The 17079-nt window shown below is 40.0% G+C and overlaps 1 protein-coding gene across 1 annotated transcript; it reads right to left on the bottom strand.

The window, feature by feature from the left end:
* Positions 1-181: 181 nt before the first annotated feature.
* On the bottom strand, positions 182-16798 carry HEXB (hexosaminidase subunit beta). Its single transcript, XM_058043589.1, has 14 exons — positions 16400-16798; positions 16149-16306; positions 12740-12805; positions 11916-11962; positions 11607-11717; positions 9002-9103; positions 7312-7441; positions 6457-6637; positions 5371-5457; positions 4727-4799; positions 3881-4055; positions 2992-3082; positions 2661-2765; positions 182-362 (listed from the first exon to the last, which is right to left on the bottom strand). The coding sequence occupies exons 1-14, from the start codon at positions 16690-16692 to the stop codon at positions 299-301; spliced, it is 1683 nt and encodes a 560-aa protein (XP_057899572.1). The 5' UTR covers positions 16693-16798; the 3' UTR covers positions 182-298.
* Between the last annotated feature and the right edge of the window lie 281 nt (positions 16799-17079).

The raw sequence follows: 17079 nt of genomic DNA, 5'->3' as shown, positions 1-17079 counted from the left end.
GGCAAGTGATACTTTGAAATAAAAAAGATAGTTTGCTCCAAATTTGAATAATGTCTTAGCTTTATTTTCTTCAACCTTAGAGTGTACGGAATTAGTAACTCTATGGTATCAAGTTTCATGATTTCACAGTGAAGAATCCCTACTTTTGAAAGGTTAAAAATGATAATTTTTACTCCAGCAAGGCTGTCAAATAATTTTATTTTAAAAGTGAAAATTTTAAGTCTTGATTCAGGTATGAAACCACACATACATATCCCCAGAGGCACTTCAGGCTGTTGACAAGAAGTCTTTGCAGCAGTTATGGCCCTCTTGCTTCGTGGGCACAGTATCCAACAAACACCGGTTCGGCCGCTATGCCACGGCTGTTAAAATAAAGCAGAATGGGAATGACTATAATCAAACAACTGGCTGTTTGTGTAGGCATGAAAAGAGATATTGGCAACCTATTTTAATAACTATATAAACAAAACTACTCCTAGAAAACAACAGATGAGCTATTTAGGGAGTGAAAAAGGGCCCTATTCTACTTTTCACTGAACCTCTTTCAATCAGAGGCACAACATATCAGGGCAATCAGGACAACATATCTTTTTATTAAGGTAGTTACTTTCTAACAGGAATTGTTCATCCTAAGTCAGCAAAATAGTTTTTCCTTGGACTACTTTCTGTTGCTAAATGTGTGCAACAAGTACAGGGAGTAGTCCTTAGTCTGCCCCTGCATTCTGCATCGCTTATGCCAGCATTAGGAGAGCAGCTGCTGTTATCTGGACCAGCTCCCTTTACAGCAATACAAGTACCAGTGGTAAGGAAGACGATGCAGATGCAGCAGTGGAGTCAACCAGGTCCAGGAACAGCATAGCTTAGTTCACTGTAAAACCCTAATCCTAGTGGTACAGCCACTGTACACTTAACTGCTCAGTAGCAGTGTTTTCCTAGGCCCCATCAAGAGATGCACCACCCTGCTAAATAACAGGACATAAGTTTTGAAATCCCCTTAATATGGTTTTTAACACGTATTTGTCAACTCTCTCTTAACGTATCTATTTTTCTCATGACTGAGGGAGATAGCACAACTTACATACAGCTATTTTCCTCACATGATTATTTAAGCCAGTTTGAAATAACCCAGTCAAGTCAAAACTTCCAAGTCCTTCAATCACTCTTGATTAAAGAGTGACAGCAAGCTAAACATATACTATATACTCTAAATTAAAGTGCTGTGTCCAGTTCTGGGCCCTCAGTTTGGGAAGGACCTTGAGACGCTTGAGCGCAGCCAGAGGAGGCAACGAGGCTGGAGAGGGGCTGGGAACACAAACCCTGTGAGGAACGGCTGAGGGAGCTGGGGGTGTTCAGCCTGGAGAAAAGGAGACTCAGTGATAAGGTCACTCTCTACAACTCCCTGAAAGGTGGCTGCAGTCAGGGGGGGTTGGTCTCTTTCTCCAGGCAGCAACTGACAGAACCAGAGGTCACAGTCTCAAGCTGCACCAAGGGAAATATAGGTTGGACATCAGGGAAAAGTTTTTTACGGAAAGAGTGATAAAGTTCTGGTATGGCCTGCCCGGGGAGGTGGTGCAGTCACCATCCCTGGATGTGTTTAAGAAAAGACTGGATGTGGCACTTGGTGCCATGGTTTAGTTGAAATGTTAGGGCTGGGTTGAACTTGATGATCTTTAAGGTCTCTTCCAACCTAGTGATTCTGTGATTCCAACAGATAATTATGCTAAGACATCTTCATGAACATGAGTAGAGAGCTTGAGTTTCAAGTGCTGACTATAACTGCTGTTGTATCCTGTTCTTTAAAGAAATTATTTGTATCTAACTTGAACTACTACCACACAGAGTGGACATTTTCTGTGAATTGTCATAAATTTCTGTAGAGAAATAAAATGGTATGTTTCATGCTTGTTGCAGTTCAACTATTCAGCTCTCTGACTGTATACCTCAAAAGTAGAGTCAAACTTGGACTTAAAACCTAGAAATCACTCATATCTGCTGCTCTGACTGTACAAAAACAACATTAGCAATAAACAACCAGTAACTTGTTTAGGTACTTTCTAGGAAAAGAACTAGGAGAAGAATGTGTTATGACTGCTGTAAACAAATCAGTACATACATGAATTAAAATTTGTCATGGACTGCTTATCTACCCCTTTCAGCCCCTAAAGTAAGGCAGTACCTGAAAGGATAGCTTGCCCAAGCTCAACTCTCATGCAAACAGCTCCAATTGATTACCTGCTGCAGGTCTTTAATTATTATTTATAACAAATAAGTAACACCACCTTTTTTTTTTCAGAAGTCTGCTCTTCCTTCTGTCAGTGTACTCCTCTCACGTACACCCTTTAATATAATTTTTGTCTGAAAGAAGTTAATAATGGTGTTCATTTTTCCTTTACAGGAAAGAGAAACACAGAAGAGTCTTAGTATTTCACTGAAAAAAGTGAGTTCTGAAAATTTTAGTTGCAAAACTGTCCAGAGCTCCTGTCTTAATGTGTCTGTCTTCCTCTTCTGTCGATACAAAATCAAATGGGATTGCCTTTACAGTCAGGTTAAACTGCTAGCTCTCGTCCCTTCATCTCCAGGCCAGCAGTTTATGCCTGTACCTTTATTCTATTTGTTATAAAACCTGAGAACCAAGATACACAGTACCTACTAAACCTTACCGGAGCATGCGGCATCGGTGATTAGTTAGCCTATTGTAGGCATCCTGCAAGTTGGTCACATTGCTGCTGCTCCAGAGTCTTTCCCCAACAGCACTTGCTCGAGGCCTGCAAAGGTATACTAAGTTTTAGAGTAGGTATGATCTATAACCAAGAATGGATAATTTTTTTAAACACCAGGTCTAATATAATACCTCAATATCCAGAAGCATTATTTTTCATAGCTGCTTAGGTCCAGCACAAAGCACTGTTAGCAATAGCATACAGTCCTGTGGGATTAATTAATGCTTCTTATAGCTGGTTTCTTAAAATCTAAAGATAAAGCAGTCCATACCATAATCTTGGTGTCAGGTTAGTTGCATCCACGAATTCTCCCCACAGACAAGCTTCTCCACCTATTAAAAGTTTCTTCTGTTCTTCAGATCCTGAATTCAAACCAGAAAGTGAACATTCTTCTCTGTCCAGAAGATGGGCATATATCAACAATTAGATAGGACTGATGTTCAGTTGTTTTCATATAAAATACCTGAGCTATTCTGAGCATTCACTTACATTTTGGCAGTCTTGTTACTGAATGGGAGAACCACCAAGCCATTTGCCCAGAGAAGCTATTTCTCTGCTCTGTCAGAAAGGATTTTACCTTTTATGCTCTGAAGAGATTCCTTAGCTTTTTAACATTCCTCAGAGATTTAAAACCTGATGGAAACTGTTCATTCTATCACATGGAGAACATTCCTTGAAAAAATTATTTAGTCAGGTATTGAGCTCTAAAAGTCTGAAAGCTCCCTTGCACAAAATGAAAGCCCCATGGAAAGCATAAGACATTTGTATCAACTTCAGATACAAAGTTTAAGGGAAGAGAACGTCTTTTTCTAGACTAGTTTAACAATCAAGTAAATAACAACAAATTCAGTGTCAATCTATGAACAGCCATTTTGCACAACTCTGCTCCTAAAGCATCTGCCCACCTAGTCCAGCATTCTATCTTATGCAAAACACTAGTATCAGATGCTTGAGGAAGGTAATACCTTTCCCTGTGCGAAGTGCAGAGTTCCTTTTTTTTAAAAGAGTTTTTCAGAGTTCTAGCTAACCATAATTCCTTTGATGGTACTATAATCACAGTGATGGAATGGCCACTCTAAACAGCCCTATTCTTTGCATTCACACTGTATATAAACCAAGGAGTTTCATGCACAGAACACACGTATAAAAAAATGACAAACCAGGGAAGTTAAGTGGTTCAACACTGTAGTATTTCTTCCAGTCTTGCCCATAACTAATGTAGTCTAAGTACCACGGTGCTGACAGAACAGCAGTGAACCCAGCTCCTGTGACCCTACTCAGTTCACGAGCGTAGTTATTTGCCATCCACACTTGAACTACGGTGTCCGGTTTCAGCTAAAAGAGGAAAAGACAAACTTACCAACTTAACCAAAACTACTAATGGCAATCCTAATTGCTGTTATCAAGGAAAAGGACCATGACTTTCAAAATTCTCTATTTTGTTTCAAAGAGGAACATTTTGGAAACTACTTCTTGTCATCCCTCCCCCCTCCCTCCCGGTCTAAAGCTGATTAGCTTTTTGCTGGTTTTAAACACTCAGCTAGAGTGAAGCCTAGGTTATGCTATAGACAGTTAATGCTCTAAGAGGATTCCGACAAGCACCACGTATCTGACCAGCTGTTAAATGCTGAGTATTTGGTGTTACTAGACCAGACACATAGTTACATGAGACAAAAAAAAAACCCCAAAAAACCAAAACAACAACAACAACAACAAAAAAACTCATAGAAACTTCTCCACCCTTTACTCAGATGTTTTAAACCTATTTTATTAACTGTGTTCACCTTTAAAGAGCACTTCAATGCTGGTGTTCCTGTTTCACCTATTACATATTCAACAAATGATGATTTCAAGGGATTGAAATTACCCACAGCTGGAGAGACTTGCTAATGTCAGCAGACTCTGCTTTAACTCATAAGAGACAAAGCCAGATCTACTTAATAGTCTGCTCTGGAAGCCTCATTGTGGTGTTATGCAAGAGTACCTTACTAATTTTCCCATCTTACTTGTGCTTTGTGATCAAAGACTTCTTGCCAGACCATTTGTCCTTTTTTGTAGGAGGAAACAATGTCCAAAATGCTAGAATTTAGAAATAAGATCAGGTTTGTTAACTTCAATGAGATAAGTAGAAGCACTCAAAGTAGCAACATTTTCTACCCCAAGGCATATCAGACCTTTCCCACCACTGCACAGAGGACCACGAAAAAGCAGGTTGTTCTGGTTTCAGAACCATGCTTGCAGAGCATGTTCTACCATGTAGAACAATGGGCACATGCATTAACACAAACCAGCAATTCATACAGTGACTAAGTGATGGGTGACTAAGTCCACGTTATTTAAGGAGAGAAAGAAGTGTCTGCAAAAACTTCCTCCCCACCCTTGTGCTGACACTACTGCAGATACCTAGTTTAAGACACCCAATACATTCACAGTGTATGTAAAACTAGCTTACATATCCATGCTGTGTCCAACATTTTAAAGCCATGAACTTCAGACCTGGTATTTTAAAATAAAGTAGATAGTTCCAAATATGTGGCAATTTTTCAAAATAATATGATAGATACTAAGTCAGCTTCCATATCTGCACCCCAAAGCCACCCTCTAATAATGGCTGTGAAAAACTGAAGCAAGAATTAAAAAGTCAACATACTTCTGAACATAGTAAGATTCCAGTTTAGCATAGTCAATGCCAAAACCTTGCTTCTTCATGAACTCTTTCACCTCAGGGTTAGATTTCCTTAAATAATAACAAGAAAACATGTTTAAAAAAAGATTATTTTTTTTATGTCTTAAGTCAGATTTCCCAATCATTTCTACCTATACACAGCACACTAACTGGTGCCTTAGCATGCCACAGCCTGGAACACATTGCAGAGCAGAAGCAGCAGGTTAACATGACTTAGATATTTTGAGAGTTTCATCCAGATTTGAAATAAAGCCAGCAGACCTAATCTCAGGTAAATCTGGAGGAGTCCCTGTTCTGAAGCGGTCTGTGGCAGGCTACCTCCTAAGAGCTTTGGAGTTCCTACCATCTCAGCTACTTTGTGCCAACGTTATCAGCAGTCTGAGAACTCAACAATTTTGTGCTTCTACCACAAAAAGCAAACCAACATTTCTGTGCTACAGCATTTGCCAGTTTTTCTTCTCTATAAAAATTAAATAATGTTCTGAGTGTTTGGATTTGATCTTTAAAGATAATGTAGCAATACTAACTAGATCAATTTGAATACTCATCAAAATGCTCCAAATCTGTTATTATTAGTCTCTCCATAAGAAAGACTCCAAAATATTCAACATCCACAACTGAATTAAGAATACCATTAATACATGCTGTACTTCTAATACAAACACATATGAATCTGTTTGGTAATTCTTACTGTTACCTGATTTTCTGGTGGGCAGAACTCAATATAAACACCTACTTTAACACAAACAATTTAAATGATAATTTTCTTATCTAATATTTTTCTAACATACTAGTCCTCTGTCCCGCCAGGGTAGGAGGACTAGTATTCTAAATCCTTTAGAATACCTGAATATTTATGGAACTACAAGTCAAAGCAAAATTCTGCACATCGGTTGCTTTTTGAGGATCACAAATGATCTGCCTATAAATTGTTACAGAGGTAGAGTGAAGACCTTTTGGTTATGCTGTGAAAACTATCTTATGCAACTGAGTTGCAGGTGGACAGGTTTAGGAGGCACTAGGTATTTGTTCCTTGAATTGTCACCATACCAACAACTGAAGTCCACTTCATCTCCTCCCAAATGAATGAATTCATCTGGAAATACACTGCTGATCTCCTTAAAAAACTTAGTCATGAAGTTGTAAGTTGTATTCCAAACAGGATTTACAGGTCCAAAGGACCCAGTTGGCTGTCCTCCATTGTAACAAGGAGTGAGAAGATCTTTTTGACCTAATAAAAACAATTAATAGATGATACTCAGTTTCATATTGCTATGCTAACTTTGCTAGCAGGGTGAAGCAGTTAGTCACATTAAAAAGGTAAATATTCATTATCTAAATGCTCACCTATTTTAAATATAACCATATAGAGGCAGGATGAAATAAAACAACTTGTAAAAGGTTGAAAAACCCTCTAACTGGCAGTCAGGATTCTGACTTTCAGATCTATGATTTAACACAACCTAACATATGTAACACGTCACAATACCTGGAAAACAGCATTTGGATAACTACTTCAACAAAAGAAAAAGCTTTAATAAACATCAGAAGAAAGCCAGTTAGAAGAAAGCCAAACATAATGAATATGCTTCAGAGGCTTCTCTTCTCTTTTTATTACTCTGGGTTTTTTTTAACACCTAAGTCAGTGTGAGGTACATAGCTCAAGGTAGAATGATGTCTGAAGCAGAATCTGTACCCTTGCACACACATCTAGCATAGAACATGTTTCTTCATTCATTTTATTTCCTGTAACCTGTAAAGGTCATGACATCACTTAATGCCTCTTCTTTACCTCTCTCTTATCAAGGACCTTCCAAAGCACTTTATTGGTTAGGCCTTAAAAAATTAATTTTTTTGCTACTACTTACCACAGTTTCTTAACAATTAATACTTTCTTGGGCATACCTTTTCCCCAAGACTGTGTGTGTCCTGGTGTATCAAACTCCGGGATAACTCTGATGCCTCTTAAGCGGGCATACTCAATCACCAGACGGACATCAGTAGGAGTATAGATGAGATTGGAGGAGTATGCCCCCTGTAAAATATTCAAATTTTGAGACAACACACTATACCAGCAGATCACAAAATTTGAACGGAAGTATTTTAACTTAGACTGAAGAGCAGTTTTACAAGTCGGCTGTGGTTTATCAACTGCACAGACATAACTTTTCACTTAACTTGTGGAGAGGAAAAAAACCCCACCAAAACAACAAACTCAAAACACTAAGACAGATTGCCTTAAGGAGACCTTCCTTTCCTCCTTAGCTTGCAGTTACTGAAGAATGCAGAAAAGCTAGTTTCTTTTCCTTCAGAATTTTGAAAGATATGGTTCTCAATTCTTCTGTACAGAGACAAGTTATTTTTGCCCATTAGCTCTGAAATATAGGGCCCTCACTACATAACATACAAGACTAATGGAAAAATTCTACCAAGTCAGAAAGAACTCCCAGCACCTCTGCTTCTCGGTTTTGTGTGTGACTAATTTAGCATCAGGATGTGTTTCTTTCGTGACACTAAATTTGAGTGTAATTGCACTCCCACACAGCCAACAAATGTGACAATGACCCAGATTACTACATTTTGGTGAAACAGATACCTGCCAAAGATGCTCTTCATGATTAATAGCATCTTAAGCTTTTGCTTATCTGAAAATGGTTTCCACAGCTGAGTTACTCAAAAAAGGAAACAGTAGACAATAAGCCTTTCAAAGAGAAGCTTGTTGAGACAAAGACCATCTCCCTCTCTCTAGCTGTCAGTGGGATATATGACAGAACTCTAGGAGAGTTTGCTTTTACCACAAAAAATAATCTGACTGCACTATGCAACATCTACAATTTCTGAATTATAAAATTCTTCACAGCATCTACTCTAGCACTGCAACATAATTTTCATGACAGTCAGATTCTAGCAGGCATTTTTAAACAGAATCACAAATCTTGGACTTAGGCTTAGTCTACTTAACTATTCTTAACTACATTTGATTTGGCTCCTATTGTACTGTGACTGAGCAAGAACCTAATGATGGCTCTCACTAATGTAACAAAGCTTACTATGTGTCTAGAAATAAAGAGACACATTCCACTGTAATCACTTCAGGAAACAACCTTGCACTTTTGGATCTCTTACAGATATGATGTGTTTTGTAAGGATAATATTACTATTGTAGAGGTGCTAAGAGCTGGCAGGAAAATATCTCACATTTGTTTGAGTGGCAGAAGCCAACCAATTTAAAGAAATCCATCAACAGAAATCCAAGCAGTGTTCACTACTTATTTGCTTATTAGTGTTCACTACTTATTCACTACTTATACCATTAGTGTTTGAAGGCCTGCAAACACTGAGGATCATTCAGAAAATTTGCACAGAAGAGTAAAGGTGGTCATTTACCCTGTATCCAAAAGAAGACTTAAAAATGGTCCACATAGAAACTCAGGCAGGATCCTAAATATGGACTTGCTGGTTACTGGTGCCATGGTACTGTTTCACAGTCAGCCAGAGCAGATGCACTCAAGCATTGGTTAACTCTGCATGTTATTTCCACTAAATATGTGCCAGATTTCTCCTCTTCTATACTGCTCCAATGATGTTCACTCACCTTATCACTTAATTCAGGGAAATAAATGCTCTGGTAAGGGAAGGACTGATCATCTACTATATGCCAGTGCAGAACATTGAACTTATTAAAAGCCATGGCATCCTGTAAGAAATAACACAATAGAGACTGGTTAAACACTTCATTCTCACAGAAAATCTATGCAAAAAAGTGGTCTTGTCCCAGCATATCCCATATGCCTAGAGCAACAACTAAGAAAGAAAAAAACCTCAACCAAACCAAACCACTCAACAAACCAACCAAAACTCACCAATCCCCCCACCAAAAAAGTATTCTATGTTTCATTTAGTAGCACATACCTCTACTGCTCCACCCCTCTGTAATCTATTTTCACCACTGCTGTCAACAAACTCTTCATTTGACCCCCATTCTACCAGCCTGCGTAGTATGAACTGCCATGAACACTTAGGAATTTTTTCCACTTCAGAACACGTACCCTGGGATTAGCTCAGTGTTTACAGCACTCTGCTACACCAAGGTCACAGATTTGACCCTCATGGATCATTCATTTAAAAGCTGGACTTGATGATCCTTCTGGGTCCCTTCCAACACAGATGGTTCTGTGGGTTATTTTCTATGCACCATCAACTATTTCAGCTTACAGAAAAGTTTATACATTTATAACTTAATACTATGGATTTGAAAACAGAACAGCATGAGAGTTTCCTACCACATTGTACATCCCTTCTCACTAGTGACTTCTGCAGAATCTTTTTCAAATGCATACAAATAAACTAAGCGTTTTCCCTGCAAAAGACAGTGCTTCTTTTATGTTTTCATTCATAACAGTGTCAGTACTTCCTTTTTTTCATCTTGAAATGATCAAGATCAATGTTTACACACTTATTTTAGAATTATGACTCCAACTGGACAGTTACACACATACCTTCAGTTATGCTGGCTTGCTAGTCACTCACAGGATGTGTTGTGAGCAGACCAAATAAGTGTTTACTTCGTTCATGACTGACAGCAACACAGCTGCTCCCAAGCCCTTGCTACACTACAGTTGTTTTCCCCACCCATTCCTCTCATTTTTTCACCTACGTGTATTTAAGGAGGTGATAAAATCTCTTCAGGAACTCCCACCAAATACAAAGGAAGATTTATATCTTGTCTATTTCCTAGATTTATTTTATCTGTTTCATTACACTGCAGAAGTTGTAATTGCCAAGTCTTCATGCATTTCTAACCAAGACCATCCTTCAACATAAAAAATTACATCTCTGGACCTTCAATTCACCGACCCCTTCCTCAAGAACAATGCTGTTTCTAGAAATACAGTGCAGTAGTTGAACACAAACAAGAAATCAACTTGAACTGCTGCCCTAAGTATCTAATCACCACATGTCAGAGAAGACATTACTGATGCTTTTTATTAATTGAGATTCAAGCAGGCACAGAGCTGGGAAGAAAAGCATACTTCTTAAACCAGCAAACATCATGAAACATAGGTCTAATAATGTATTAGAGACAGACATGCAATTTAAGGAAAGAAAGCAGAAAAGCAGCAGTTACAGAAACACAAAAATAGTTAGAAATGCAAGTCTCTTTGGACATCTCTTTTAGACAAGACAAAAAATATCAACACAAATATTTGAGGCTTTGAAGCACCCTCTGTTGCAAATGTAACACTACACAAGCATTACTTGCTGAACAGGTGTTGACCTTGAATGTGAAAACAAGTGGTAAATACCTAAAGGACAAGTTCTGAGCATAGCTCGAGAATGACCTCAGAAATTAAAGACTGTTTTTACCTGCACTCTTTCTGCCTATCCTATACCTATTTTTCTAAGTTCTGCAACATGCAGGGGAAATTTCAAGTATTATTTCATCTTGGAGAAGCAAGACAGAGACAAGACGGGAAACTGCCTGTTCCTTCACTTCAATCAACTAAATAATCCCTCCTACAAGGACTTCAACAAAAAAAAGGGGGAGTGCAAAACAGTAAAAACCCCATCTTTGGCTGCTAAGCTTATACAAATACATCACCTTTCCATCAGGGCTGGAGTACATTATTTCTTAATGCTCTTGCTTAAGCTTTTTGAAAGAAGTTTTGTTTGGTTTTATTGGTTAGTCTTGGTTTATTATTCAGTAGCTTCCCATGAACATTTCAAATTTCCTCCCTTGCTCTGTAATACTTAATTACTGGCTTGCACTTAGCAGCCTAAGAAAGGATTACCTAAGCCTGCTGCTGGACTACCAAAGTCTGCTCCAAAAGACTGGAGTTCTCCTGAAATCACTGTCACTGAAGCAAGGAGTCCCTTGTATTGCTTGATGACAGTCAGACATTTCAAAACATGCTTCCAAGATATCATGAATAAGCTGGTTTAGGCATCAGAAAATACAGAGAATCTGAGGTACCACAAATACCAGTCCCCGTCAGAGAGACAATAATCACTGGGTCTGCCCACTTGACTCCTCTCCAGTCTATGTTCAGACCTTTGCTTAGCAAAGTTCACTCTGTCCTTTTACAGTCAGACACAAGAGATAGGTTCTTCTTTCATACCATCTCCAGTTGCTACCTCCTTCAGGAGCCAAAACACAACAAAAAGCCTTTATTATTAATGATATAAAACTGCCTACTTACCAGGTTTGTAAGAATAGATTTCAATGGTAAATAATGCCTTGAAGTATCTAATAGGACTCCTCTATGAGGAAATCTTGGGAAGTCATTGATTTCAGATTCATTGACAAGAAACTATGAGAACAAAATTTAAAAATTAGAATTTTATATTAATTTCATATTCATTTCAAACAGGAAGTACTTTTTCTTTTTCAGAAAATGATTCTTGGAAATATGTAATAAACTGAAATGTTGCTGAATGAAACTGATCTGCTCAGTCCAGAGAAGCACCCAGTTACCAGGACAGTGGATTTAGTTAATAGCCATACTTACACTTCCATAGTCATCTTCATGAACCAACTGGCTGAAGGTTTCCAAACCTGGACAAATACCCAAGAAAGGGATCTCAATTACAGCCCAGTACTTTCCCTTAAAATTTTAGTTACCAACAGCACAACTATATACAGGCATTCATCTAGCTAGAAAGAATGCTTTGTAGTTGAGTTTCTCTCTCTTTAGCACAGTTCCCTTAATTGCTCAAGCATCACCATTTAAAAATTCTGGAGAGAACCATTAAAATTCTCTTATGCAGATACTGAATACCTGTGCTACCGCTCAGCTGCAGCAGATTAATCCCTAAATAGTAAGAAAGTTACTGAGACTGAGGTGGGAATCTCTGGTCCTGTTGTACATCTATTCCTGTAATTTCTGGAACTGGTGAAATTTCTAATTCAGCATGAAAAATCCGTTGTTAATAGGTAACTAATATATAGACTTAACATTCCAGTAAAAACAGCAGACTAAAATGTCAGGATTGTTATTCTTTGTGATTGTGATGCGTTCAGCATCTCCACTTAATAGGTGTAGTCAGAAAATAATCTGTTCACACTATAGTTTAAAAAGCTTTTTGTTGGTCTGGCTTATTTCAGGTACAGCAAGCATGTACTTGCAGTGTGCCACTGGATCTGAGATGCTGAGCATCTGGACCAAGGGTCTAACTGATAAACATCTGAGTATCCTTCTGGCCCTCATTCATTACTTCCAATGAAGTAATGAATGAGGTGAGGGCAAGGCCCAGTGATCAGCTGGTTCTTGGTCTGCCATGAAGTTTGTATAAACCCTAAACAAATAGCTCAATGTGAAAAGCAGCAGCTTACCTCTTAAAGCACCCCATACCTCAGGAGCTTTCAGTATAGCCACAGGTTCAGTTACAGTTAAATGATCTAAAGAAAAGAAAAAAAAAAAAAACCGCTTACTCTTTAAAAAAGAATGAATTGCAAGGACAATGCCAAAAGGCATTAAAAAGATTCAAGTGCAATATCTCCCTTTGTGTATTAAATTCCAATCAATCCTGCTTCTAACGGTGATAGCATGCAATTATTTTTCATCTCTGTTTTCCTGTGAATCAAACTGTTGCACTGTTCAGACAGTCAACAGCTCATCAGAAAGAAGATAAAAGAAGTAAGGTGCTTAGTAAGAGCAATGCTAAAATATTGTACATGAGCCAGAATTCAAGCAAAGTTTAACCCAATTGACTTAAAACTTAACACACTATATTTTTGCATTTAAGACATGCGTGATAAAGGCTGGGTGCCTAAGCCAAACTTTTCATGATTATGAAACGTTTACTTCTCCTTTTACCTCCTTTCATATAGTTAATTGTTTCATATTTTTTAGAGATAAAAGTTGTCATATAATATTGTCAGGTGCTTATTATTAAGGTCTTATTAAAAAAAAATTACTAATCAAAATATAGAATCAGAGTATGCTGAGTTGGAAGGGATGCATCAAGATCATTGAGTCCAACTTCTGGCCGTGCACAGGACACCCCCAAGAATCACAGCACGTGCCTGAAAACACTGTTCAAATGCCTCTTGAAATCAGTCAGGCTGGTGCTGTGATCACTTCCCTGGGGAGCCTGTTCCACTGCTCAGCCACAGCCTAGGCCAAGAACCTTTTTCCTGATATCCAGCCTAAAGCTCCACTCCTCAGCTTTCTGCTGTTACCTCAAGTCCTGTCACTGGTTATGAGAACGCAGAGATCGGGACCTGCCCTTCAACCTCCCCTTGTGAAGACCACAATGAGGTTTCCTCTCAGTCTCCTCCAGGCTGAACAGAACAAGTGACCTCAGCTGCTCCTCACACAGATTACTCTCAAGCCCCCTCACCATGTTTGTGGCCCTCCTTTGAACACTCCCCAATAGTTCTGTATCTCTCTTACACTGTGGCACCCAGAGCTGCCCCCAGCACTCGAGGTGAGGCTGCCCCAGGGTAGAGCAGAGCAGGACAATCCCCTTCACTGCCTGGCTGGCCATGCTGTCCCTGAGGCACCTAAAGGGTGCCAGGTCACCCTCTTGACCTGATCACCCATATCGAGGCAGTAAGATGAAGCACGGTAAGTAAAATGAAGAATGGCACTTGAAGGAATCCATAAGAATCTTCCCTGAAGTTGAGTACTGCAGTACAGTGCAAAGTACTAATGAAAAAAGAAAGCTAAAATAATTTTGGTTTCAAATTTAAGGTGATTTAGTAGTTTTTTGAGAAGAAACAAATATATTTTAAGTATTTTTTAAAATAATATACATATATATGCATAAAAATATACTACATCTATAGATTTATATTATTATTCAAAATCAAAGCAATAATTGCACATCTGAAAGAGCAGAGAAAAAAATCAAGAGGTTGAATTACTGTAAAATGATTTACATAATCTGTGCACGTATGAAAGAATGGTTGGCTACAATTTACACAGTTCAAACATTTATCTAAACTACCAGAGAAAAGCCATTTAGTGACATGAAGAAAGTACGTCAAGCGTCCATATTAACCTAAGAACTGATTACACGTACTGGATGTTCGGGGTAAGAAAGAAAATTTAGAAGACTACTGCAATCTCCACAGGTAAGCTGTAGGGAAAACGTTTGTTTACCCTAAATAAAATAAATAAATTGTCAAGGATTTATTTCCAACATAGCAGGTTTGTTTGGGTTTTGTTTTTTTTCCCTGAACAAGTATCATACCTTAGAGGAACTTGGAAAGTGTTATAATACTTGAAACATTTTGCACAAACAGATAAGCAGGCAGGAGGGGAGATAACCTGTACTTTGATTACATATTCAATACTCTTGCCACAGAGTGATTAACTGGTGATGAACTGGTCCATACTATCTTTATTGATAAGCCAGACCACCATTTTTCAGAATCTGTATCCTCAAAAAGCCCATTAAAAACCAGGAAATTAAAATTTACTGAAGCCTGGAATGCTCAGCTTATTATATGAAGAAAACACGTTATTTGTAACAGAAAACTTATTTCTTAAACCACTAGGAAAAAAACTGCTTGCTCTAAAGAATGCAATCTGAAAATCACATGGTCTGACAGATTCCATGATAAGAACCAGCTTTGATTAAAATCTTAACTTCACAAACAAGCTCAAAGTTCAAATAATAATAAAGCAGCACAATAACCTGACTGTCAGAACAAGGTCAAGAGCATTAGCATTTTTGCTCCTATGTTTAATTTGCATTGAAAGATATTATAAGTTTGCACATAAAAACCAAAGTCTTTGGCTATATGTTCCAAAAGGATTGAGTAAATTTAATATCAGTACATTCTTTCACAACTCAGGTGGAATTAATCCTGCTGCAGGATGTATGATTGAGATTAAAAGGATCTTTTTTCTAAGGATCTGTATCCTGGATACCAAACAGGTCTAGATTAACTGAATATGTTTATCTGAATATGTTGACTTTTGTGTTAGCCTGTCCAGACAAAAAGCAATATTACTGCTCAATCTTATTTCTGTTAAGGAAATTGTCTGGTGATTAGTACTTTAATACTTAGAGTACTTTAGTACTTTAATACTTAGAGTACTTCTCCACTCCGGACTTTAGTCACAGAACTAAAGAAGCACAGAAAAATAAGTCCAATATAAACATCGTGTTTTTAAATCCTTTCTTGCATCTACACATAGAAAGGAAATGGATTTATAGGACTGCAAGATGAATAACAAGTTCAACAAACACTTTCTGGTTTTCCTGGAAAAACAGGAAATACCATGTACATATCTCAGTGTAAGTAGCTTCAATTTAAATGCAGTCACTTCTTAGGAGATGGTAAGCAGTGACAGCCTTCTCTCAATAAATACCCTGTACTGAAAGGGATCATCTCCTGACTATGCACAATATGCACAAATATGCACAAATCTCACCAAAGATAACCGGCTACTGCATACTGTAGTATCTCTGATTCCTAATGACAGCTGCTAGAAAAAAAACAGAAGCAGTTAACTGATCTGTACGATAGCTGAACTGCAAAAATCACAGGCGAGCTTCACCATTCACTATGGGCTGAGACTGCCCACAGTATCAAGAGCAAGAATTATCTTCTGGTGGCCACTGTTGTGAAATGTTTTTGCGGGCTTCCGAGAGCCTTTGCTTTCCAGTTCCTTAAAACAACCACCGCAAAACCTGCTGACTTCTACAGCGGACACGTGATAGGAAAGCAAGCGCGTAACGGTGCCGCCGGAGCCGGGGAAGGAGGGGCGCGGTGAGCGGGTACTCACAGGCCTCGCTGGAGGCGAGCTGCGGGTGCCTGTCACAGCCAGGGTCCCCCGCCTCGATCACCACCTGCAGCTGGAACAGCTCGGGCTCCGCTCGGGCAGCCAGCGGCCTGCGGCCCCACGTCCGCCGCCGGGAATGCCCGAATATGTACTCATAGTACCTGCCGGGGAAGCACAGGCGCCGGCGGGGCCCTGAGGCAGCTGCTCCCGTTCCTGGGCCGCCGTTGCAGCACCCCGGCCCCGCCGTCGCTCACCTGCGGAAGGCGTCCTGCAGCAGCCCGCAGCTCGGTCCTGCCGACGAGCCGGCGCCATGCACCAGCTGGAAGCGGCTGGGCGCTAGTTGCAGCTGGCGAGGATACGTGCGGACCCACTGCGGCAGCGGCCACAGCGAGTCCTCGGGGACGGCGTCTGCCGCCAGCTCCCAGCCGGACGGCTCCGGCTCGGCCTCGTTCCGCGGGACGCCGTGGCGGAGGCTGGTGCTCACCAGCACGGCGGGGACCACGACGAGCCCCAGCAACAGCCCAGCCAACCCCATGGCTCTGCCCATAGTGGGGCACCTGCCTCAGCTCGCCGGCTCCCCTGACAGGACAGCCCGACTCCGCCTCCGGCGCCACGGGGCGGTCAGGGCGGGCTCTGGAGCCTCAGTCCCGCCCGCGGTACCGCCCGCCCTGCGGCCCCTCGGAGGGAACGCGGCCAGGGAAGGCGCCCGAGTGGCCCTCTGGAGTGAGGGCGTCGTTCATGCTTCTCTGAGGGGCTTTCCCACATAAAACCCATTAACTATTAGCGTCCAAAGGAGAGCCACGAAGATGGTGAAGGGTCTGGGTGAGAAGATGTATGATGACCGGCTGAGGTCACTTGGTCGGTCCAAGTCTTGGAGGAGACTGAGGGGAGACATCATTGTAGTTTTCAACATCCTGGTGAGGGGAAAAAGAGG

The sequence above is a fragment of the Melospiza georgiana genome, chromosome Z (genome assembly GCF_028018845.1).
Source record: "Melospiza georgiana isolate bMelGeo1 chromosome Z, bMelGeo1.pri, whole genome shotgun sequence".
Lineage (NCBI taxonomy): Eukaryota > Metazoa > Chordata > Aves > Passeriformes > Passerellidae > Melospiza > Melospiza georgiana.
The sequence above is the reverse complement of the archived record's forward strand: the minus strand, read 5'-3'. Positions and strand labels throughout refer to the sequence as shown.